We start from the raw sequence: 24,962 nt of genomic DNA on the forward strand, positions 1-24,962 counted from the left end.
GTTAAGACTTAGACTCAAACTTAAACTTATAATTCACCAAGAAAACACTGACAAACACTTGAGTAGGCAGAAAAGAGACCGAAATATTTTATGAGCCCAAAAGCCCTTTGAATTTTTTGTAAGGAAATATTCTAAGAATAGGATTATTAAGGCTCTCCTACCTATTTATTTTTATTTTTAAAATTTAAATTCAATAGCCAACACATCATTATTTATTTATTATTTATATTATTGTTATGTTCAATTAACCAGCATATAGTACATCAATAGTTTTTGATGTAGTGACCAAGGATTCATTAGTTGAGTATAACACCCAGTGCTCATCACATCATGTGCCCTTCTTAATGCCCATCACCTGGTTACCCCATCCCCTCACCCATGTCCCTTTCCACAACCCTCAGTTTGGTTCCTGGAGTCCAGAGTCTCTCATGGTTTGTCTCCCTCTCTGATTTCTTCCCATTCAGTTTTCTTCTACCTATTTATAATGATGAGGAATGAGCTGTTCTGCTTACTTTCTAATTATTTGAAAGCAGATATACATCTTTTTATACCAGTGATTCTTAATTTTTTTTTTTTTGAGCCACCAACCCCTTTAGGAATATGTTGAAAGCCATGAAGCCCATAAAGCCTTACATGGGTATTCAACTTTGCATATGCTTTCAGGAAATCATGGCCTCCTTGAAATCTTCATGGACACTACATTAATAGCCTCTGCTCTTTAGAATGGCAGTTGTCCAAGAGACAAGAGAAAGCGAGTGTTGGGGAGGATGTGGAGAAAAAGAGAACCCCTTTGCAGTGTTGATAGGATTGTAAATTGGTGCAGCCACTATGGAAAACAGTACGGAGGTTCCTCAAAAAACGAAAAATAGAAATACCCTATGATCCAAAATTCCACTTCTGGGTATATAGCCAAAGAAAATGAAATCACTCTCTTGAAGAGATCTGCATTCCCGTGTTCACTGCAGCATTATTCACAGGAGCCAAGACATAGAAACAAACTAGTGTCCGTTGATGGGTGAATGGATAAAAGAAATGTAGTATATAGACAATGGAATATATTTTGCCATAAAAAAAGAATGAAATCTTGCCATGTGCAACAACATGGATGGATCTAAAGGGTTTATGCTAAGTGAAATATGTCAGAGAAAGACAGATACCATATGATTTCACTTATATGTGGAATCGAAAAAAGTTGAACTCAGAGAAACAGAAAGTAGAATGGTGGTTGCCTGGGGTTGGGAGGGGGTGGGGAAATGGGGCGATGTTGATCAAAGGGTACAAACTTCCAGTTATAAGAAAATAAGTTCTGGGAATCTTATGATGTGCAGCATGGTTACTATAGTTAACAATATTGTATTGTGTACTTGAAAGTTGCTAAGAGAGTACATCTTAAGTGTTCTCACCACATACACATGCATGCACACAAAGGTAATGTGACTAACCTTGTTATGGTAATCATATTGCAGTACGTATGTATCAAATCATTACATTATACGCCTTAAACTTATATAATGTTATATGTCAATTATAAAATAAAGCTGGGGAATAAAAGAGTCTCTGCTTGACACGGATCACTAATTTTTAAATAATATTTCTACAATAAATACATAATAGAACAATGAGTATGATAGAGTACGACTTACTATTTGATATATATTTAATATTTGTTCATTCAAAAGGCACTGTAGAAACTTTCAGGGTTACTAGGGTCATATTTATGAATACCGATCATTATCACAAAGTACAACAAATGTGGAAGCCGAAGGAAATAGAGCTGAGTTCTTATATTAAAATATTTTTCAAGTGGCTTACCATAAGAAAAATCCTTAAAAGTGCTCTTTTTACTTTTATTATAAGTTAATGTTCCAAATAATGATGATATGAATTTTCCCAGATGTATGGCTTCCCAGTGTTCAGAAATTTATTAATACCGAGCACTCATCATCACCTGCCTGGTCTATGACAACTTCTCCACCCAACTACAACACTACCATGATTCACAGGTATCTTTGCCCTACCGAACAGAGCTGCCAAATTCAACAAAATTCCATTTAATTAAATTCAGAAGTATGTAAGGAAAGCTTTCAATTCTTTGCGTACCGGGCTAGCACCAGGGACACAGACATGTATATATCAGTTCCACAGTTCATGTCAAGTTAATAAAACATTACCCCAAAAGGTTGAGTACTATCAGGGAACATTGCATACAAATATAAATTTTAGCCAAGCTATGTTAACTCCTGAATATGGCTCCAATGTGTTCTTTAGTCAAACCAATATGTCTTTTTATGGAAGATTCTGGCTCTGCAATGAATGTACTCCGTACCCTTGTTTTTTAAGTATCTCAGAACTCCAGATACTTATGAATATAACTGTCATTTTGAAGAAAGTCAAAGATCATGGGTAGCAGAGGTCAAGAGTCCTACCATCTTTGCCCCACACTCTTACCTGAGAGAGAGGTTCAGGAGGTGGTGGTGGCAGAGGAACGTCTAACATGGGATCAGCTGGCGGAGGTGGTAAGTCATCCTCATATTGGCTAACACTAACTGCAGCAACACTTGCTCCATAACCAAGAGCTGCTGCCCCGCTGAAATCTGGTACCTCCAGGGATGCTGGATGATGCTGATTCTGAGAGGACTCTTTCTGTGCCTGAATTGTCCTCTGCTCAGCCTCGCTTATATCTGCCACCAGATCCGCCATGAGAGCATCTAAATCTTGGTCTTCCAGTGCATTTAAGGACTCTGATGGGGGAAAATCATGTTAATGATCAAAACAACAATTTATGCCTGGAAAAACTGAAAGAAGGTCATTTTTAAGAGTGATATTTGGGTACTGGTTGTCAGGGGCTGGGAGATGGGTGTGGGAAATAGGGAGAGGTTGGCGAAAGGGTGTAAACTTTCAGTGGTAAAGATGAATAAGGTCTGAGGATTTAGTGTATCTAACATGATGACTATGGTTGATAACACTATTGTATAAGTGAAATTTGCTGAGGGAGTAGAACTTAAATGTTCTCAACAACAATATCGAAGAGGGTAAATATGATGAGGTGATGGATGTGTTAATTAACTCAATGGAGGAAATCCTTTCACCAGGGATACATATATCAAGTCATCACATTGTACACTTTAAATGTCTTAAAATTTTATTTGTCAATTAAACCTCAACAAAGCTGAATTCCTCCCCCCACTACCCCCCCCACCAAATAAAAGGAGAAAAATATGTTTGCTACCCTCACAGATTAGCTATAAAGTCAGATCCAAGCACATGATTAGCTGTCTAAGTAGGAATTCTTATATATTCTGGTGCAGGATCTGAGAGTTTTAGAAAAGTAGGGGAGGGGAGATGTTGGAAACAGACTGAAGGGGAGTTTTCCCCAGGCCTTAGGGAGACAGACAGAGTACCACCGATAAATATACTTGGAAGAAAGCAGGTCTCAACCAACTGGGGTTTAATAGGATTTAAGACCTGTGGTAGAGACAAAGCCTCTGTAGGGACACCATCCAACTACAGAAACTCTCAGATTCAAAGAAAGAACAATTAATGCTAAACAGCAGGAAATAAAGCACTAAGGAGGTTGAAGTAAAAAATAATTTTTTAAAAACTGGGGTTATGTGGTAAAGACTTTGAAGATGGTGAGCTGAGAGTTAACTTTTAGGAAAAGGGCAAACATAGATTTTCAGAATGAGGGTAAGGGAGGGCAGTTCTCATTGGAATTTCTTCCATGTGTGATTGGATCGGACGTGTGATCCTGAAAGCTGACCTATGGTGAGGCCTATGAGTCGTGGGGTCAAGTGAATGGTGTTAGCAGAGTGCTCTTGTGATCAGGCATTCACTGGATAGCAAAGGTAATGAACACAAGATGGACTGGATGGAAGTGACCCATGAGGAAGAGAATTTACCTGCTGTGTGCAGGATGAACTGGAATGAGGAAATGCAGCCTACTCAGCAACAGGCATGAGGCTTTGTGAAAGAATTTATTGCCAAACGTCATTGTAATAAATACCAGGTAGCCTATTGTACTCATGCTAATAGTTCTAGTGTATAGCACCTGGACTAAGGTCTGGATCTCCAATCTGAGTAAAAAGGATTTATTTTCTTCTAAGCGATTCTTGCATATGACTTCTTCATAAAATTAAATTAACTTAAAATTTTTGCAGAGAAAATATATGTAGAACAAATGGAGCTCATTCACAATTTCCTAATGCTAGCAATCATATGGTGACTGTTGCCGTATAAGCAAATGATTTTAATCCTTTATAAAAATTTTAGGGACAAAGTTCCCATAATAATTCTCATATTAACAACTTCCAAAGCAAATCATAATTCTAACTATATCTATATAGAATTGAGCAATATGGAATTGGGGAATAAGAATGACATGGATTCTGTTGAGAAGTCTGTCACTAACTCTCTGATGACTTTGAGCAAAGTATTTTTAACTCATTTTAGCAATGTTTTAAGTGAAGACAATAAAACACTTATTTCTTTTCTAATTTCCAACACATTTATTTTTCAGTACATATCAGTACTTTTTAATGGTTTTGACCTAGACCCAAATCGTGCCACAGGTATGCGTCTTATCTCCTTAAGGACATGAGTTTTTTGTTACTGTACTTTAACATTGCTATGTTTATATATTGCTGGGTTTCTTTGTTTGTCATTTTCAGTAATTTTTGGATACTAGGTACTGAGTGCTTAGAAAGCATTAGCTGAGTTGACTATAATCGCAGTATTCTTAATTTTAATTGAATTGTTTAAAACTCAGCCATTGTGAGCGTGATGAGGCAAATCTGCATTGTTTATATGTGCAAGTATATGTTACTTATTAATTCATACATTTTACCAAAGTGTATTGCTTTTTTGAAATGTCATGAGTGTTGCCATCATTCGTGATGGAAATGATTGACAGGAACAGTAAATTTATATGGCAAACAGAAAAGAAGGTGGGAAAAGAAGTCAGAAGAGATGTATTATAATTTATCCAGATACAGGCACTGGCACCTAAGGGTTTATTAAAAAAAATATTGAAAATAACAGAAGCAAAGAAACCCAGTGAGTGACAGAAATAAAACTTGGAATTTTGGATTTCTGTAACTGGGCTTCTCTAATATTTTGTTTTTCATTTTTTAGGTGGGTACTGCCAGTCTCTGGAAAATCTTTTTCAAGAGTTGCAATGAATTCTCATTAACTTGGAAGCAATTACTTCAGGATTCACTGTAATTTGAATAGCACATGGGCTATTGTCTCCACACTAAATAAGAAGAGAGATTTTTGTTAATAAAATAATGTGACCATCTCAGGGAGGATAAAAAAATGTCAGAGCAAATATGTTATATATTAATTATATAGCAATTAAAATATATTTTGAAGCATCCATTCATATATTATCAATCATTTTGAAATGGATAATTCATTATTACTCTTGAAGGGATATTTCCTTATTAATAGTTTTTTACACTACTGTATATTATTACTCTTAGGGTTTAGTAATAAGGAGAAACTCCCTTTACTTAAAAAAATAGTTTTGATACTTCACATAAATGCAAGATATAGTATTCCCTCTCATTGTAAGCAAAAATACCTTCTTGGGCCCCAATTTAATCCAGACACCATAAAACACAGTCTGAAATCCAGGACTTTAAAACGTCCAGGTTCCTTATATTTTTGTTTTCAAATCAGTTCTGTACAGATTTTAGTCATCATTATCATCCCAAATTACTTAAGAAAAGAAATTATTATGCTTACCATTTAAGTCTTTAAAACCCACACTGTAGTTAAATTCAGCTCTGGGTGGTTTGGGGTCCGGAGGAGGAAGAGTGTCAACTCCTAAACTCTGTGAAAATAGATCCCCGCCCCCAAAGTTATTCACCATACGAACATGTTTGCAGTGTATTTTAATTATTAAGTCAAAAATCATTTATTGTTTACACATTTTCCTTCTGAAGATGTTCTTTAAGAACTGTATTCTTACACGAAAATGTTTTATGTGATTTTTTTTTTCCCCTGCAGAAAATTACAACTTAAAATTTGTTCTACAAGGGGCACTTGGGTGGCTCAGTCGTTAAGTGTCTGCCTTTGGCTCAGGTCATGATCCCAGGGTCCTGGGATTGAGCCCTGCATCGGGCTCCCTGCTCAGCAGAGAGCCTGCTTCTCCATCTCCCACTCCCCTGCTTGTGTTCCCTCTCTCTGTCAAATAAATAAATAAAATCTTTTTAAAAAATTGTTCTAGAAGGTACATCTTGAAATAAAACCAGGTCAACGAAGAATGATGAGCATGAGATAGTTCATTTTTATAAATAACAGAAAAAAATCTCCTGTAATGGTGATTTGTGACACATACACTGTATGCAATTCTATAAGGACTTTAGCGATGACATCAAAGAAAAGGAATGTCTAGTCACTTGGAAGATAAAAGTTGTTTCAGGATGAATCTGCCATTAGTAAAATGTTACACAGTTACTCTTATCTAATAAAACTTGTTAGAAAGAAATTAAGACAGAGTAAGTTATTAATTGTGTAAATAATGGATTTTAATTGAAAAAGTGACTTCCTATATGATTTAAAGGCTATTTTACATATACAATCTAAACTTTCAAAATGCTTTTATGTCTATAGTTTGAGACGTGATTTCTCCCACTCTAAAACATCAACATTTTCATGACAGTGAGTGCATCCTTTGATGCTAACTTGATTTGGTAAATAATATTCTTGTTCATGTCTTAAATTTCTGAAGGAAAAGAATCATTATATGTTTGAGAATAAAGTAATGGGATATCCTCAATTATAAGTAGAAACAAAAAAAAGACCACTAATCAAGAAGTTAAAACAATTAATCCAAGCAAATTAGAATCAAAGATAAAAGGTAGGGAAAAGTGACTGCAGTCCCAGAATTCAATCTGAAAAACAGAATCAGCAAAACTGTGGCAAAGAGGGGAGGCTGACAGATGAACTAGGGGGCAAATACCAAAAAAAAAATTTAGTGAGAGAAAGTACAAAGAAATTCATTAATGAGTTCGTTTGCTGTGACTAAGAAGTCTAACATCACAAATAGGGCACAATTAATCTTTGCTCAGGATATAATTTATTATGGTATTCAAAGAAATTAGAAGTAATTCTCTAGCAAAATATTAATACATAAATGTGTGATAAAACAAGCTTCCAGTAAAATGTAGAGAGGGAGACAAAAGAGGGGAGACTGATTTCCAGAAGGAGCTCCCTTCATCATAGGAAGGTCATTCAAAGCCCAACGTGAAGTAAAGAATGTAGCCCGTTCTCCACGTGTCTGGTGATTTTAGGTGATACATGGACACACAAACAATTAAAATGTATCTTTTTGGATGTTTGTGAAAAAATTAAGCTAAAACATCGAGCCCCGATTCGGGCTCCCTGCTCCGCGGGAAGCCTGCTTCTCCCTCTCCCTCTCCCACTCCCCCTGCTTGTGTTCCCTCTCTTGCTGTGTCTCTCTGTCAAATAAATGAAATCTTTAAAAAAAAAAAAATTCTCAAAACAAAAGCTAAAACATCTAACTTACTTGAGATAAAGTTTAATTTTAAAAATCAATTAAAGACAAATATTAAGAAAAACAATAGGACAGATGGGTTGCAACACGGCAAAAATCATGAAGGTGATAATGTGAATGACTAAAGATTGGGAACACTGCTCTGTACCCACTAACTTCTGAAAATTTATTTCATCAGATGTTGGATAATGGTGATTTTCTAACTCTTCACTACTTTTCAATGTTTAATTGGAATTCTATGATAAAGAAGAACTTTCTTGAGGCCCCTGGCTGGCTTAGGTCCGTAGGGTGTGTGACTCTTGATCTCAGGGTTGTGAGTTCGAGCCTCACGTTGGATGTGGAGATTATTTAAAAATAAAACCTTAAAAAAGATAAAGGAGAACTTTCTCTCATCAATTATTTGTTTAGTCTGAAAAATAGTTTGGGACCATAAAAAGACTAAGATAAATGCTTGGTTCTTTATCAATTTTCAGAGTAATAAGTTAATGCTCTGTCAATTTCCAATGACGACAGATAAAGTAGTTTTGTTTTTATTATTTTTGTTTATTCTTGGTATCAATATGAACTCACAGTTTATTTGTCTTTTTGCCATGTTAGATATTTAAAATTTTTATATTTAAATATTTCCTTCTTTCTTTCATGGCTTTTGGGTGTCCTATCTTGCTTAAGAAAGCTACCCACATCTTAACATTGGATAAACATTTTTCTCATGTTTTCTTCTATATATATATATTTCATATATTTAGATCTTTGACTCACAGAACTCATTTTGGTATAAGGTATGAGGTAGAAATTCAGCTTTTGATTTTCCAGATATTCTCCCAACACAATTTATTTCATAGTTCTCTTTTTCCTACTTATTTAAAATGCCACTTTTATCGTATTTTAAATTCTTGTATATATTTGGATCTAATTCTGTGTCATGAATCTGTCTAAATGTAGCATTGTCTCTTCTTTTTCATATTTTCATGGATATTTGTGTATTTAAATCTTTCTCATATAAATAGTGGAAATGGCTTGGTTCCCTTTCCACACAAAAAAATCCAGTTAATATATGTATTGGTTTCTAGCCTTTATGTCTCTCTATGCATAGATATACATATATATACACATACACAGTTTCTATATGCATGATGTACATATATGTGTACACACACATATACACATACATGCATATAACACACACACACATATATATATGGAGAAAGACAGAGACAAAGAGACAGATGTAGGGAATGATAATGCAAATGGAGCAATACATCAATTAATGAGAAATCTGGGAGAAAAGTAAATGGGAGTTCATTGTATTATTCTTTCAACTTTTCTCTAAGCTTGATATTACATTTTAGTTTCTTTTAATTTTGCTTGTTTTGGGAAATTAGGAAGCCTCTGGTTAATCCAACCATTTCAACCACACTGCAGCTTCAGGGAATAGAATATGCCCAAAATTCACAAGTGAAGATCAAAATACAGCTTTTCTAATGGCTCAGAAAATACTCAATAATCTCAAAGGGCACTTGATAATGGCTGAATTGAAGCTGAGCTTTTAAACTCAAGGACAACGTGGCACCTTTTCTTTACCATGAAATCTTGAGGCCTACCTGTTGGGAGAAGTGCATTAGCCAAGGAAACCCTGTGACTACCTCTACTTGAGCACAATAAAGAAAGAGCAAATACCATTAGGGCCTTGAGGGCAGGCAGGGGTCCAAGACACAATGAGGGGCCCCCTTCCTACTCTTGAGTTAGAGTAACAACACTCAGTTGTGGAACTATGAAAACCCCAAACTGTGACCAATCAGAACAGTCACAGGGGGCGTCTGGGTGGCTCAGTGGGTTAAACGCCTAACTCTTGGTTTTGTTTCAGGTCTGATCTCAGGGTTGTGGGATGGAGTCCTGTGTTGGGCTCTACACTCAGCATGGAGTCGGCTTGGGTTTCTCTCTCTCGCCCTCTGCCCCTCCCCCCCAACTCTCTCTTTCTCTCTCAAATAAATAAATCTTAAAAAAAAAAAAAAAAGAACAGTCACTCTCCCAACAGGAGTAGAAGTGAGTGAATGGATGGAGAACACAAATATTCACTCAAACCCTTCCCTTTCATGGGTGGCATAAGAAGTACCCTCCTCTGCAGGAATGTGGTGATCATCTTACACTCACTGTTAATCAGCATCCCTTTCATCTAAGCGTACGGTCTTATATTTTGTTTCTTCCTTCACAGTCTAAACTTTCTTGAATTTTACATGAACTATAAAGCAGATGCTAACTAAAATTGATTTATTTTTCCTGAAATAAATATTTTTTAAAAACACAGAGCATTCTTCAATTATTTTATAGAAAACTTTAAGATCCTTGTCTTATTTAGGAATATCAGATTATTCTTATTTTAATATATTATGCAGAAAGTTATGAGCTGACTATGCTCTGAATCAAAGAAGCATTTATGAGAACACTACAAGACATACTAAAGCTCACCTAACTTTGTAACCTGGGTCAGTGGTCCTCAGGTCAGCAGCCCCTGGGCTCCAATCGGCCCGACAATGGGATGATCTGAGTTAATCTAGTCCTGGTGTCAGTGGCTTTTTTCCTAGATGTGAAGCTTGTCTGAGTGGTGTTCATTCTACCCTGAGAGGACTAAGTTTTTACAGACTAATCAGAAGTCACAATAACTCCCACTTATCCTTTAAAATGTAGCATTTCCTCAAAGATTGGTAAATAATCTTTACTAAAGATCATGTGATTTTCTTGGCTAGTCTTTATATAAAAGTAACTGCAAGGGAAATTGTTCAGTAGTGGTGGTTGTGAGGGTTTGCTTGGGGAAAACTTCTTCATTGGCTAAATATTTGAACATGATAAGCACGGGAATTGCCATAATAGAATGTATGTGTGACCAATGCATTCAATTAACTGAACTCAGTACAATCAGGAAAACAGCTTTGTTTTATTCCCCACCATTGTTATAGTTACAACAGGAAGATAGAGTATTGTCAATCTCCAGTTATTGTTTTTTTAAAGAGAGCTCTCTCTCATAATATTAAAGTCAAATTCTGTAAACCCGTCTTTTACTAATTTGAAAGTTAAGAAGGGGTATTTACCTGGGTCAGAAGATCCATCTCGCCCAGCAAATTGCTGAACATTTGGTCTATGTCTTCATTTGACTCACCCATCTGAAAAAGGAAAAAAAAAAAAAACAGATATAAACAGTCTAATAAAAGCCTGGTCCTGGAAAATTGTCCCACCTCTATTTTCCCCAAGAGCCCTGTCCATGGGCAAGTAAGTTGAAAAGAGAAGGCTATGGAGAGAAAGGTTCATTTCAGCCTGAAATTCCATGCCTGCCTTCTTTCCAATTTGCTTGGTCCAAGACTGAACCAAACCATAGGGACTGTCTCTATTTTCTCTATTTCTCAGACTAAACTAGTCTCTATGGGGCCAGGTGGACAAAATGAGTAGCTACAAAACTGGGTTGGCCTGAAAGGACAGGGAGACTTCAGTTAAAACAAGAGAGGACTATGAGACCATGGGGGACAAGCACATTCTTAAGAAGCAGACACATCTGAAAGAATCAGGTAAACATGCACATGGGCAGGGAGGCATGTATTTGAATCCAAGGAAGCCATTCAGTGAATGCTCAGGGTCAGACCACGCGAGGTAAGGAGGTAAGCACTCAGGTCCATGACAAGTTAAGGCAGACACTGCAGGTGTCTCTGTGTGAAAGTCTGAGTCAGGGAGGATGCAAACATAGCATCAGTGAGCGAAGATGGAATAACAAAGAAGGAAGATCCCATTTTGTGTAGGTTGTTCGGCTTAGTGTTTGTTAGAGTCAGAGAAGGAAAGACTGCTGCAGATAGGTCCGGCCTCTGGTTGGGGAGGGAATCCACGCACACGTGGTTTTATTCCCTCCCAGTTGCTTATAAAGCATCTGAGTCATACCCTCCCTTCTTTAAATAACCTACAAAATGGAGAAAAAGTATTGAAGTCAACAAAATACTCATGGTTTCACACGCTGTCCCTCAAACAATTCATCTGGTATTCAAAATCTCATCATGGATGATTCGTTTATTACTTTAATAAGAGGAAACTAGCAGGATAAACAATAAAATTCCAGAAATACCTGTGTGAGTTTATTTTCATTAGAATATTACGCAGTACAATGTGACAAAAAAAGAAATCCTTCAGATGAATTATTATTAACAGGGAAAGTTAAGAGTAAGTGTATCCTGGTGAACATTTCCTAAAGTATATAATTGTCAAATCACTACCCTTGTACACCTGAAACTAACATGATATGTAAATTGCATTTCAATTTTAAAAAGAGTGTTAGTGTTAACACATTTTAAATATTTCATAGGAGAAAAGTAATCCATTCAGAGTGAAAAAAATGAATTTATTCGCTGACCTCGAAAGTGCTAACCAGTGTTCCAAAAAACTCACAGAAACCAAAGATGATGTTAATAATAATAAGAACCCTGCCATTAAACTTTCTCTTAAATCATTAAATTAGGAAAAACACTAAAATGATGAAGAATAAAGTCTTGAAAAAAAATGTGACACTGATGAATCAGAAAAACCTGTTGAGCTCGAAGACCTTAGTTTCTCAGCCTGTACACCACTGATACACAGCGGGCGAAGGACATGCCAGAGTGAATCACACACCTAAGATGGAAATAACTCAAAACCAACAGCATTCTCATGACCTCTGGTAAACTCTTCTTGTGTTCATCTGGTAAGACCTTGCCCCCTGCCCTTTCATTCCCTTTTCCTAGAGTCTGTTGGTATTGAATTATTAAAAGGAGTCAACATCAAAATTGTGCTGTGAATCTACAGGCATAAGTAAATCTGCTACTGAATGAATCATAGTGTAAAAGAATTGTAACCTTGAGGAAAACAGTAAGATATTTGAGTTAAGGGCCTTTATTAACATAAATTTAGATTAATCTGTAAATTCAATCATCTTACATATTCATCCTCCCTACAAGAGAACCTTATTTTTGGAATGGACAGAACAGGAGTTACAGGGATATATATATAGTGTGTACAAATACACATATACACATGCTCAAGCATGAAAAAATAGGGTTGTGTCTATTTGTATGTGTGGTATCCTCCAAAGGTCAAAATCAAGATTAAAAAGAGACAGCCAAAGAGAGAAGGAGAACACCCAGCCCTGAGAGCTCAAGATGTTATTTGGTCCAAAAGAGCAAGGGTGGAGCTGCCTTAGTCGAGCAATGGATTGCAAAACAAGCAATGTGCACATCATGATTGGGTGGAATTAACATCTTTTTATGTGTACGTAATTTCTGAGTTCCTTTTGGGTCTTGGGAAGAACAACAAACAGTTGATTAGGAAAAACTGGAAAAATACTTTATCAGATAGATTTTTTTTTTTTTTGGTCTGGAGGGGAGGGAGTGGCTAGGAGAGGGGTGGGTGATTGAGGCTGCATATCCAGACTGAAATTCTGCCTTAGAAAGATTGTCTGAATGGCAATGGAATTTGCCATAATGCTCAGTATTTCCTTAAGGCTCAAATTTCTAAGCCTCAGTTTTTATCCTCAAGTAATTTCTTTTCTCCATGTATATAAATGTCATTTAAAATTCAAATGTACATATTTAAAAAATCTATCCACACAATGGATTAGCAATTCCAGCCATAATTTTGGACCTAGATCAGGACCTTATTTTATCTGTCAGAGTAGCTTGTCTAAAAACAGCCTACTATGAGCACGTCTATCATTATTGCCACTCTGGTGTGTTCTCCTCCCACATGCCCTAACTTGGCTAATGGTCATTATTCATTTACTTATTAGTCTGATTTAGAAACCTTGGCCTAGTCCCTGATTCCACCCATTCTTCCATCTAACAGTCAAAAAAATCCTGTTGGTTTTTCCAGTGGAGCAACTCTCCCTTCTTTCATCCTCACTGTTAAGCCATGGTTCTGCCCCTCATCAGCTCAGCCAACACGCAGCTTCCTGGATCCCCCCTCAAGCCTCACCACCATCACAGTGAATTTGAAATACAAATTTGAATGTGTCACTCTCTTGCTTAAAAACATGCTGTGGTGATCATGATGAAGTGGAAAGAGTTCAGGTCTCAGCCTGTCTTTCAAAGTCCTTGATAATAGCCCTTGACATTGTCTGAAGAGGCTTTAAAAAATTCTCTATGTCTTTGTAATATGCTTCCCTATCCACCTATCCTTCATAAAATCCTATTTATTATTCAAAATCCAGCTCTGATGTCAACACTTCAATGGTATCTTCATAGCTTGTAGAGAGATTTACTGTCCATTGCTCTTGGTAGCCATATCAGTAAATCCTGGCCCCAATAACAAACTTGAGAAGGTATTTCACCTCCTTAGGTTTGTTTCCTTGTCTGTAAAATGAGAGGAATAATATATAATTCACAGGATTGTTGTGACATTGAAACAAATAGCATATGGTCCTTGGCATAAGCACTAGTAATAGCATTTACCATAGTGAATCATGCTCTTTTTTGTTACCGTGTTTAAACCTCTTTCCAGACTGGGAGCTGTTATTAAGTAAGGATCAGATCTCGTTCATCTTTGTGTTTAAAAATGCTTTGTTGGAAGTCCAGAGAGACTAAATAACGTCCCAGCTTAATGGAAAGAAGTGAGGTAAAGTGCAGGCTCAGGCCACATAGAAACTCTCTATTAATCTACCTCCTATGGCCTAGACGTGGCAGTCAACATCAATACAATGAAGAACCTTGTGTTATAAACATTTTTATAAGGAGCTTTTGTCAAATGCCTGCTTTCTTGTAGCACCAGATTAAGGTATAAATTTGTGGATGGTCTAATTTGAATGTTTTGCAAGGCTCATCTTTTCAGCTTTTAGTTATGCATAATCTTTACATGAATTGAGGTACTGGTACCAATAACAGAATGAAGAATATCACTTAGTAAAATTAAAATAATAAAATAACAAGGGGTGTATAAAAAAAATGACATCATTAAAATGAATCAGTCAGTTAAGTTCAGACAAGTTAGAATTGGTCTTCAAAATTCCACCAGAACAGATGCTACCTCTCTCTCTGTTCTGTGCATGGCTGTGGGTTGAGAGAGAGAGAGAGGGGAATCTCCCCATTTCATCATCTGCCTGATAATAATAAAATAACTATTAACACACCGTTAGGCGTTCTCACTCTGTGCCATGAATTGTTCGTGTCCTGACTGATGAGATCCATCCTCACAACCACCCTTTTTTTTATTATGTTAATCCCCATACATTACATCATTAGTTTTTTATGTAGTGTTCCAGATTCATCGTTTGCGTATAACACCCAGTGCTCCATGCAGAATGTGCCCTCTTTAATACCCATCACCAGGCTAACCCATTCCCCCATCCCCCTCCCCTCTAGAACCCTCAGTTTGTTTTTCAGAGTCCATAGTCTCTCATGGTTCGTCTCCCCTTCTGATTTCCCCCCCTTCATTCTTCCCCTCCTGCTATCTTCTTCTTCTTCTTCTTCTTTTTTAACATATAATGTATTATTTCTTTCAGAGGTACAGATCTGTGATTCAACAGTCTTGCACACTTCACAGTGCTCACCATAGCACATACCCTCCCCAATGTCTATCACCCAGTCACCCCATCCCTCCCACCCCCCACCACTCCAGCAACCCTCCAATTGTTTCCTGAGATTAAGAATTTCTCATATCAGTGAGGTCATATGATACATGTCTTTCTCTGACTGACTTATTTCGCTCAGCATAATACCCTCCAGTTCCATCCATGTCACTGCAAATGGCAAGATTTCATTCTTTTTGATGGCTGCATAATATTCCATTCACAACCACCCTTGATGGACATTTTTATTTTCCCCATTTCACAGATGAGGAAACTAAGACACCTAGAGTTTAAGTAACTTGCCCAAGGCCACACAATTTGAGTCAGTCAACAAATATTTATTGATCTCAGACACTGTTAACAAACCTCTGGAAAAAGTTACCACAACTGTATTTCTCTTCATCAGTGTGTCAAGGATTAAATACCTAGACTTTATCTACATACTGTATGTCTTTTTATTTTGAAGACATTTTAAAAAAAGTTTGGATCTTTGCATTGAGACTGTAACTTTTTAACTTTATTCTATCTGTATTTCTCAGGGCAGGTAAGCAATGTTTTGAGTCTATAGCTAGATTGCCAGAGCCTAAGTATAAGTAGAATTCATAAGAAAAAAGACTGAAAAATTTGAGGCTCTGTCAATCTGAATTTGCTTTGGTATTTTCATTATTTTTAAATTAAAAAAATAGCAGGCAATGTTCATTTTTTTCAAGTAAAAAAAAAATCAGCCCACGCATTACAACTACAGAAACCAAAGAAGTGAAAATTAAAAAAAAAAAAAAATCTGTTCATTATGGGGATCACACTTAGCACGGGATATGGAGTGTAGAATCCAGAAGATCACAAATGCTGGTGGGAACTAGGACAGTATGATTGGAAAATAACTCACAATATTGAATTCTACCTGATTCCTTCACTGTAGTTTTTTTTTTTTTTTTTGCAAAATGCAATGAAAGCACTTATCAAGAGGAAGTGGCTCACAGAACAACACAGCACGTGGTTAAAGGTTCTTGCAATGTTTGGGGGTGGGGAGTAGCTGAAGCTTCTGTGTAACATAAAACAGGAAACAGAAGCATCTCTAAACTTACACATAAATCAAATAATACTCAACAAAGAACTAAGATGAAATCTCTTGGGCCAACTTAACAGGCTTTTTAGTACACCTGAGATAAGTGAAAATTTTAAGAAATAAGCTAACAGTTATTAAGTTAGTAGGATAATCACTATGATCACATGAACAATACAGACCAAACAGAACAATCACTCACAAAGAACGTTAGGGATATGCATATGTATGGTCACGCAAAAGGAACAGTCAAGACAATAGGGTTCTTTGGTAAGCAATATTGTGACGGCAAGAGTTAGATGGAAAAAAACACATCTGTATCTGAAAAAGGGGTCATGAAATGACATGGTTTATTTCAGTAATTTAAAAACCACTATGGAGGGGCGGCTGGGGGGCTCAGTCATTAAGTATCTGCCTTCGGCTCAGGTCATGATCCCAGGGTCCTGGGATCGAGTCCCACATCGGGCTCCCTGCTCCATGGGAAGCCTGCTTCTCCCTCTCCCACTCCCCCTGCTTGTGTTCCTGCTCTCGCTATCTCTCTCTCTGTCAAATAAATAAAATCTTTAAAAAAAATAAATAAGTAAAAAATAAAAACCACTATGGATGTGCTTTCAAAAGCCTTAGAATTTGTCACAGTGTAGAGTCAGACACATACACAGAAGATGAGATGGGCTACCGTATTTTTTTTTAAGGTATGATTTTTAAATGTATGTACTTCCAAACTGCTTTGCTTTTGAGTGAATGCAGGGTGGAGTAGGGCAGAGTGCAGCATTATGCTAGGTCAAGTCCTGGAGTAGGTGAAAAGTGAGATGGCTGAGAGACCCAAAAATGTTCAACAGGACTAAGAAGTAAACAGCATGTAACGCAGGGAAATAAAACTCATATGAACTCAATATTCTCACTTCCATCTGTCCAGATGGCTTTTCTGTATCTTGGGGAGACAGGCTGTAGACTATTTTCACTTGGATATACATCAGCTGAAAAGTGAATTTTAAAATCTCGAGATTTTCTCAAATTGCCTTTTAATTCTATTTTGAGCATCCATATCAGGAATGGGGAGCTGCGTTTGTATTTGGGATCCACTGTGACATTGAACTAAACGACAACGTAATTTAGGGTTTTCTTTTAAGAGATGAAAATAGAAAATATATTGTTCACTCACTTGTAAGTTAAAACTAGGGACATTAATTTTCATACAGAAAACTCCTGTGAATATTTATCTATATTCACCATCTTCTACTCATCTCTATTTTCTCCTCAATCTATCTTGCCATGGCTGAATGTTTGTGTGTCCCCCAAATTTATATGTTAAAATCTAATCCCCAAGGTGATGGTATTTGGAGGTGGAGATTTTGGGAGGTAATTAGGTCATGACGGTGGAGCCTTCATGTTGAGATCAGTTACCTTATAAGAAAAGATACAAGAGAGATTGTTCCCTCTCTCTGCCCTCTGCCATGTGAGGATACAAGAAGATGGCCATGTGCAAAAAAGCAAGAGGGCTCTCCCCAGACACCAGATCTGCTGGTGCCTTTATCTTGGACCTTCCAGTTTTCAGAACTGTGAGGAAAAAAATGTTTGTTGTGTGAGCCACCCAGTTGATATTTTTGTTATAGCAGCCCAACCTTGACCAAGACATACCCCAGTTGGACTTTAGTTCCCCCAGGTAACCCAACTGTGTGTCAACATTCAATGACTTTCATGTTGCCAAATCCAGTGATGGATTCTTAGCATCTTAAACAACATTTATCACCATTCATTGATCACTCTCTCAGAAATACTTTATTCACTTGGCTTCCATAAAAGCTCTCCTTCCTGCTTTGCCTCCCAGTAGAGGCCAATTGATTTGAAGATAATAAAGCCTACGCTTCAGGGCTCCTCCTTTGTAAGTCCTTTCTAAGACCGCATTTCTCTTCTAGCACCCCAGCAGCAGTGTGGAACATTGTTCTCATGCTGAGAGATGATCCTGGTAGTTCCAGGGCTTAGATGGGGCCAGTGGGCTTCCAGCACTACCTCTACTCCACCTGGACTCTAGCAAGAGTTGGATCCATAGTAGATCTCATGGACTGTGGAATCTACCTTCTATTCCAAGAAGAAGATCTGAAGGAGACACTGTTCTGCTCTGCTCCTTGCATGAGGTCACCTCAACCTAGGCTTCATGGCCACCCTACATCGTCCCCAGGACCAGCCGAGCAGTTGGGAGGTAGCAAGAACTGATGGCTATATGGTCCTGGCTGAGCAGGAATAGCTGCTTCCTGGGCCATTGGGAGCCATGGGGTGCCATGCCACAACTAGTGAGAGAAAATACCTCAGTTCTCTGAGGTCTTTCTCCTGGGCAAGACACACTGCCAGAGGAAGAAACCACAGAGGAAGTTACAGATGAGGCCTTACCACAGAGAGCTGTAAGACTGAAATAAACTTTTTCTAAACTATCAATAATAAAATTAATTTTGAGCAACCATGCTGGAGGAAAGACTAAATTATCTGTTACCTCTATAGAATATTGTGTTTCAAATTCATCCTCATAGAGAGAGGTGATCGAAGAATATGCAGCCAAAATGTAGGAAAAAATTGTATCAGGCAAGTAATTAGAAATAAAAAAAGTAAGTGTTACTTTTTGTATTTTGTGATGTGTGTGGCATGGGCTTTTAAAAAACTGGTAATTTGTTGAGATTTCCTTTCTCTAAATAAATATTTTCTTCAGTTCTTAACTTTTTATTCATAATTTTGTATTCTATTGTTTTAAAGAGAGTCTCCGTCCAGCTGTATATTTAGGCCCCAGAGATCCTGGAACTGTCCCTGCCTACCTCGCTGGCCTCTCATTTGAGCTTCCTCCATTGATTCTGCTCTTCTCCCTGATGTAGTTTTTCTCCTGGCCTCTATCTACATCCACTCCCTAGGAGACATCATGCTGCCTTAGGCTTTAAATTCCATATACATGCTGCCCATTCCAAAGTATATCTCCAACCCAAACTTCTCTCTTACTTCACACATTCAACTAGTACTTAGCACTGCCCCGCCCCGTCTCTCTGATTTTATCTCCTTTAACTCTGCTCACACCAGCCTACAGCTGTTCCTTGAACACTGTAAGCATGTATTTGCACATGCTTTTCTCTGTCTGGAAGACCTGTTCCCTGCTTACTTGAGTGGCTTGCTCTTCACTGCCGTTAGGTCTTTGCTTGCATGTTCCCTCATTACTGAGGCCTTCCCTATTTCAAAATCAACTCTTTCCTACAACTCCCATTTTCCCTGCTTATATTCTCTTTGCACTTACCAACTAGAATGTAAGCTACATGAGGTCAGGGATTTGATTGTTTTTGCTTACTGCTAGATTCTAGCAAGCAGGGCAATGTAGATACATGATAGTGAGTATCTGTTCAGTGAGTGGATGAATAAAAAGTTTTTAAAGATTAAAATGTAATATATTCCTTTAGGCTTCATGAGGGCATGGTTCACCTTTATATTTCTAGTGCCTGCTTTGGTCATGGAAGACCTTCAGTAGTATCTGCTGAATAAATGAATGTTTTAAGGGACAGCAGTAGAGAAGAAATGAAGCTAGGGAAAGACAGATTAAAAAAGGAAAATGATTCTACAACCACCTTAGTGGATGGCAAGAATAAATGGTGGATGTTGACATGGATGGATGAAAGATGGGTAGGGAATGATATTGACTCAGAGTAACTCCCTACTCTGCTAAGTCAAGCTCCAGGGTAGGTGAGATGGCTGAGTAAGATCCCAAAATACTTAATTTAGAAACAGGACAGTAAGTAACATAAATGTTACTTAGCTCTTTCAAAGGCTACACCTTTAAATGTAGAAATCTGGTGGACCCAACTTTAACCAAATGATCAAACTTAGGATCATCATTGATGAGACAACCAGAGACCACTGTCCCTGATGTGATGCACTGAGGACATGGCATCACCATAATGCTGCTGCCAGAATGTTTAGCCTGAGTCTAGTCAAGAGGAATCAATCAGACAAATCCAAATTCAGGGACATTCTGCAAAACAACAAAGTGACTGTTTTGGATTCTTTAAATAAAAGAAGATATAGGAATAATTTGGAAAATTTGAATATGGACTATACATCAGAAAATGCATGGGCGCCTGGGTGGCTCAGTTGGTTAAGCCACTGCCTTCGGCTCAGGTCATGATCCCGGAGTCCCGGGATTGAGTCCCGCATCGGACTCCCCCTTCTCTGTGGGGAGACTGCTTCTCCCTCTGCCTCTGCCTGCCACTCCCCCTGCTTGTGCTCACTCTGTCTCTCTCTCTATGTCAAATAAATAAATAAAACATTAAAAAAAAAAAAGAAAATGCATTAAGTCCATTAAATTTCCTGAATGTGATAATTGTAATGTGACTGCATAAGAGCTCTTTGTTCTTAAGAGATAAACAGTGAAAAAAATAAAGAGAAGAAATACAGTAAAATGTAAATAATTAGTGAATATGAGTAAAGGGAATATGGATGTCCGTTACGCTATTCTTGCTTTTTTTTTTTTTTTTTTTTTGCTGTCGAAGTTTTGAAGTTTTTCGAAATGAAAAGCTGGAGAGAAAAAGAACCAAGCTTTAAAGTCAGACAGACCTGAGTTTAAAAAAGCAAGGCAAAACAAAACAAAACAAAACAAGAAAGAAGAGTGGATAATAAAATGTAGAGACTGGCAAAGACAATGTAAAAGTAAAGAATCTATCTTGTGAACTGCTGTATGTTGATCATCTAATTCCCACAAAAACCATGTGGGGATCCATATTTCTCCCATTTTCACAGATGAGGAGCCTGTGCTCAGGAATCTGAGTGATGGGCCCAAGATGACACAGAAACATAGGTAGAAAATACACTCGGACTCACACAACGCATCTGCCTAGAGATGACACACATTCAAACACACACAGAGAAGTAGAACTCTGTAGTGTGGATTACATCATGATGAAGTTACCTTAAATCTTAAACGTAATACTTACTAGGTTATGTAGTGTCTGTTAAAGTTTTATATCCTTATATCCTAAGAATGTATACCAATCACCCACTTTTTTTTTTTTACCTCTTTTTCACTTATAAATAAAAAGTTCTAGATATTTTCATCTTATTATCGGGATGAGCTGTTTATACGATTCATTGCCAAAGCTTTCAGGTTGTAATTTTCAAAGTGAAAAGAGATTGAAATGGCAGGTTATGCATCGCCAAGGACTGCCCTTTAGGTACCAAATGCCTACCTATCAAAAGCTTCTATTAGAATTCAAGAGAAGTTATTTAACTTCCAATAGTGCTTAAGATAATAAAGAAAAATAAATCATTGTATTTAGCCAAGTAAGAAATATAGAAAAATTCACAACTTTCTTTGATAAGCCTAAAAATTATACTGTGAACTCTAATGGTTTTAAGGAACAAGAGTGTATGGACTTGGGTAGTGAACGGCTGGGTGTCCTGACATGCTTTGCACATCTTAACATCTTTAGAGTCTCAATTTGTGAAGTGAAGACTCCATTTTATTTGTAATACTAACAAGAAATATTATGTAATTCTATGATTCACTTTGTGCTCTTAGATCTTAAAATCTTTCTAAACATTTAATGCAGCATCCTCCCACCTCCAAAAAAGAAAGTATTAATGAATTAATCAATGAAATATGGCAGTCATGTTGAATGTTCTCAAGATGAGAAATGGAAAATGACCTTTGGCTTAAATGCATGAAAGTCCCTGGTTATCTTGGGAGCGCTGAGGGTGGGAGCCAATAGAGGGCTTTCAGAAATGAGTGGGAAACTGAGATAACAACACAGACAACTTTTCTGGGGCCACAGCAATTATACATGCTTTCTTCTCTGTCGTTTAGAATTCTTCCAAAGTCACTTTCGTGGCTCTGAGCATCTTTCACATGGATGTGCTGCACCACCATCTAATCAAGTCTCTATTCTTGGAAGTTTATGGTTTGCTCTTCTTTTCAAGATATGATGCTAGGAGCCAGATGTTTGCATTTGCAGAAAAATTATATGCAGCACGGCTTAAGGATAACACTGGAAATATCAACCAATTCTTGACTTTCTGTGGGGTGAGCAATTTTCTGTTGCTGCATCGTGGTCAATATTCTGCACCTGTCACTAGCAACCCCCAAAGATTGGGGCTCTTGGTAACGATAAGAGTCAAGTGTGGTAAACTCTGCATTAATGAGCTCAAACAGTATGTGTCCCACTGTGCTGTTTATTTCTCTCTGTTTGGAACTATTTGCAGCCATCTCTGCTGGTGTGTGCAAAACCTATTAGGGTGATACATGCCATGGAAAAAATCTACATCGGAAAAATCTAAGGTACATTTGAGATTTTTTTCAGTGACAACCCAGTTTTAATTCTTTTCCTGAGTCTCTTAGTAAAATTTCTCTCTTCTTCTTCAAAGATGCTACTGACAATACTTTTCACTCTATTTTAAAGAAAGGAACTGAATCTTTACTCCCCCACATTTGAGATGATTCAACAAATTTATTTGTTAAATAAAACAAAAATCATCCAGTATTTTTGTCCTAAACGACCTTCCATAGGTAGCTAGGGTGCGGTGTGTGGGGGCTTCTGTTTTGTGTGCATTTATCTCCCCCTCCATAATAAGTGAGCCCATCTAGCCAGGCCTCAGGCTGGGGAACCACTGAACTGCAGTGGGCAGACAAGACCCTCCCCCAGGAACAAGACTGGAGTCTAGAACCAGGATGCCTGGGTTCAAGACTCAGCACTTACTGCTGTGTAACCTTGGCCAAGTTACATTATAATTTCAGTGTGTTAGTTTTCTTATCTGTGAAAAAAGGCGTGAAAAAAGCTACCTCGGGGGGTCAAAGTGAGAATTCTATAAATTAATGCATGTAAAACGCATAGAACAGGCCTGGCTTGGATGGAAGTGCTCAGGAAGTGGAGGTCCTCATACTATTAAGCAGTCGGAACCACAGCCATCTTTCAGCCTCCCGTAAGCCTGGAAGCTCGATGTGCGAGGACACAGGCTGAGGTCAGACACTCTGATCGTGGCTCTGGAGAGGAGGATGGTGATGACAGCACAGAGCATTGTTAGTCAACTGTCTCCGGACCAGGGTCCTCACTCTTGCCCCATCCCTTCCCACCAGAGAAACCACACATGGCCTTGGATGGTCTTGGTTGCAACCGGCAGGGGCGGGGAGGTCGGGAGTTGAAAAAGGGAGAGAGTTGAAAAAACAAAAGGACTGCATCTTTTGAGACCTTAATGGAAACCGAGAACACAGGTCTCTGTTTTGTGGAGTATGCTGGAACTGCCCAGAGTAACAGCTGAGGCCACCCCAACTGCACAGAGGTTGAAAGTGGAAGGCAGTCCTGCTGCTTCAGGAAGGGGGAAAGCAAAGCGGCGCCAGGAAGAACACGTAGCCTGCAAAGACAGCATCATAGATGGTGCAGCAGGAATGATTACATTCCCTGTCTCAGTACAGCCACGTCCAAGGGCTCCCATGAGCCCTGCTGAGGACTCCAGGAATGAGCCTGGAAAAGCCTTACAAGGTGGGGGTACGGAGACACCATCTAGGGTGGCTGGAGCAGGAGCTATTCCTCAGTTACTGTAATAACCACCATTTCCCAATTGTTCCCTTAGGTTAGTATGCCCTAGAGAAACCGAGGACACACAAACATATTCGCAAAGCTATTGTTTATTTTCACATGAGCTCACTTACTTACACAATGATAGGTAGCGGTTTTAAACCAGGATTTCTCACTTATAAATTCATTCATTAGATCAAGAAGCATTTATGGAATGCAAACTCTGTCAGACCCCATGGTAAGTGCTAGGATCCATACCCTGAATATATGTCCAATGAATGAAGTTCACAATCTAAACAGGATGACAGACATTCAAATAATTTAACAGCACGTAACAATAATATAAAAAGACATGGATAGAATAATATGGGGTCAGAGAGGAGAGAACATTAGTTCTTTTGGGGTGAGTTGTTCTTGACAGTGAGAGGGAAGGACATGTAGCAGCTAAGAGCATGAGCACACAAGTTGGATTCTCAAAGACTTGTGTTCTGCTCTGCACTTACTGTGGTGTGATGTTGGGACACCTTAAATACCTACAGTGTCTAAACCTATAATATGGGAATATTTCACTGGGTTTTATGAGGATTAATGTGTGCAAAGGGCTTACCAAATGCCTGATACATATTAAATGTCCTATTGTCATCATTTAGATAGTACATATATCTTATTAAGAACATTACCAGACGCTTGAAAGCACACGGCAGGTTGATAGATTTGAATAATCTAGTGAGGCCAAAGCTGATCTGTGGATTTGGTTCAGCATTTCCTCCTCAACAGTGGTTCTCAAAGTGTGGGTCCTCAGACCAGCAGCAGCTGCACACCCAGACACTAAGAACTGCGAATTCTTGGGCCCCACTCCAAAATTACTGAATCAGTAACTCCGGGGGTGGGGGCAAATAATCTTTTTAACAAGCTGTCCTTGTGATTTTATTGTACACTAAAGTTTGAGAGCCACTGCTCCATAAGTAGATGGCAAACTCCATAAGCAAATAATGTAAAGAGATTATGAGAAGCAAAACTTTTAGCCAAGACACAAATGGCTTGTGTTTCACACCAAACACAAGGAAAGAAGGCATTTTGCATACCCTGTATCATCTCAGTGTAAAAAATGCATTAGAAATTATCACATCTTTTTATTGTTTGAAGGTACAAAATGAAAAAGAATCTAGTGTTTAATGTTAGGTATTGGGGAATCAAGGTCAGTGAATGTTCCTGTCTTGGGTATCTGGATAAGCTCTTGAAGCAAATAGTCAATTCCTATAGATTGTGAAGCACTTCCTT

General features: G+C 38.0%; 1 protein-coding gene across 1 annotated transcript in view; it reads right to left on the reverse strand.

Annotated features, from left to right (window-relative positions):
• The window catches only part of LOC113922550 (amyloid beta precursor protein binding family B member 1 interacting protein), a 104,391-nt gene that overhangs the window by 50,196 nt on the left and 29,233 nt on the right, over window positions 1-24,962 (reverse strand). Inside the window, 3 exon segments of the mRNA XM_027594571.2 lie at window positions 2,449-2,741; window positions 5,746-5,833; window positions 10,606-10,677. Of these exon segments, the coding sequence (XP_027450372.1) occupies window positions 2,449-2,741; window positions 5,746-5,833; window positions 10,606-10,677 (453 nt within the window).

The sequence above is a fragment of the Zalophus californianus genome, chromosome 9 (assembly GCF_009762305.2).
Source record: "Zalophus californianus isolate mZalCal1 chromosome 9, mZalCal1.pri.v2, whole genome shotgun sequence".
Classification (NCBI taxonomy): Eukaryota; Metazoa; Chordata; class Mammalia; order Carnivora; family Otariidae; genus Zalophus; species Zalophus californianus.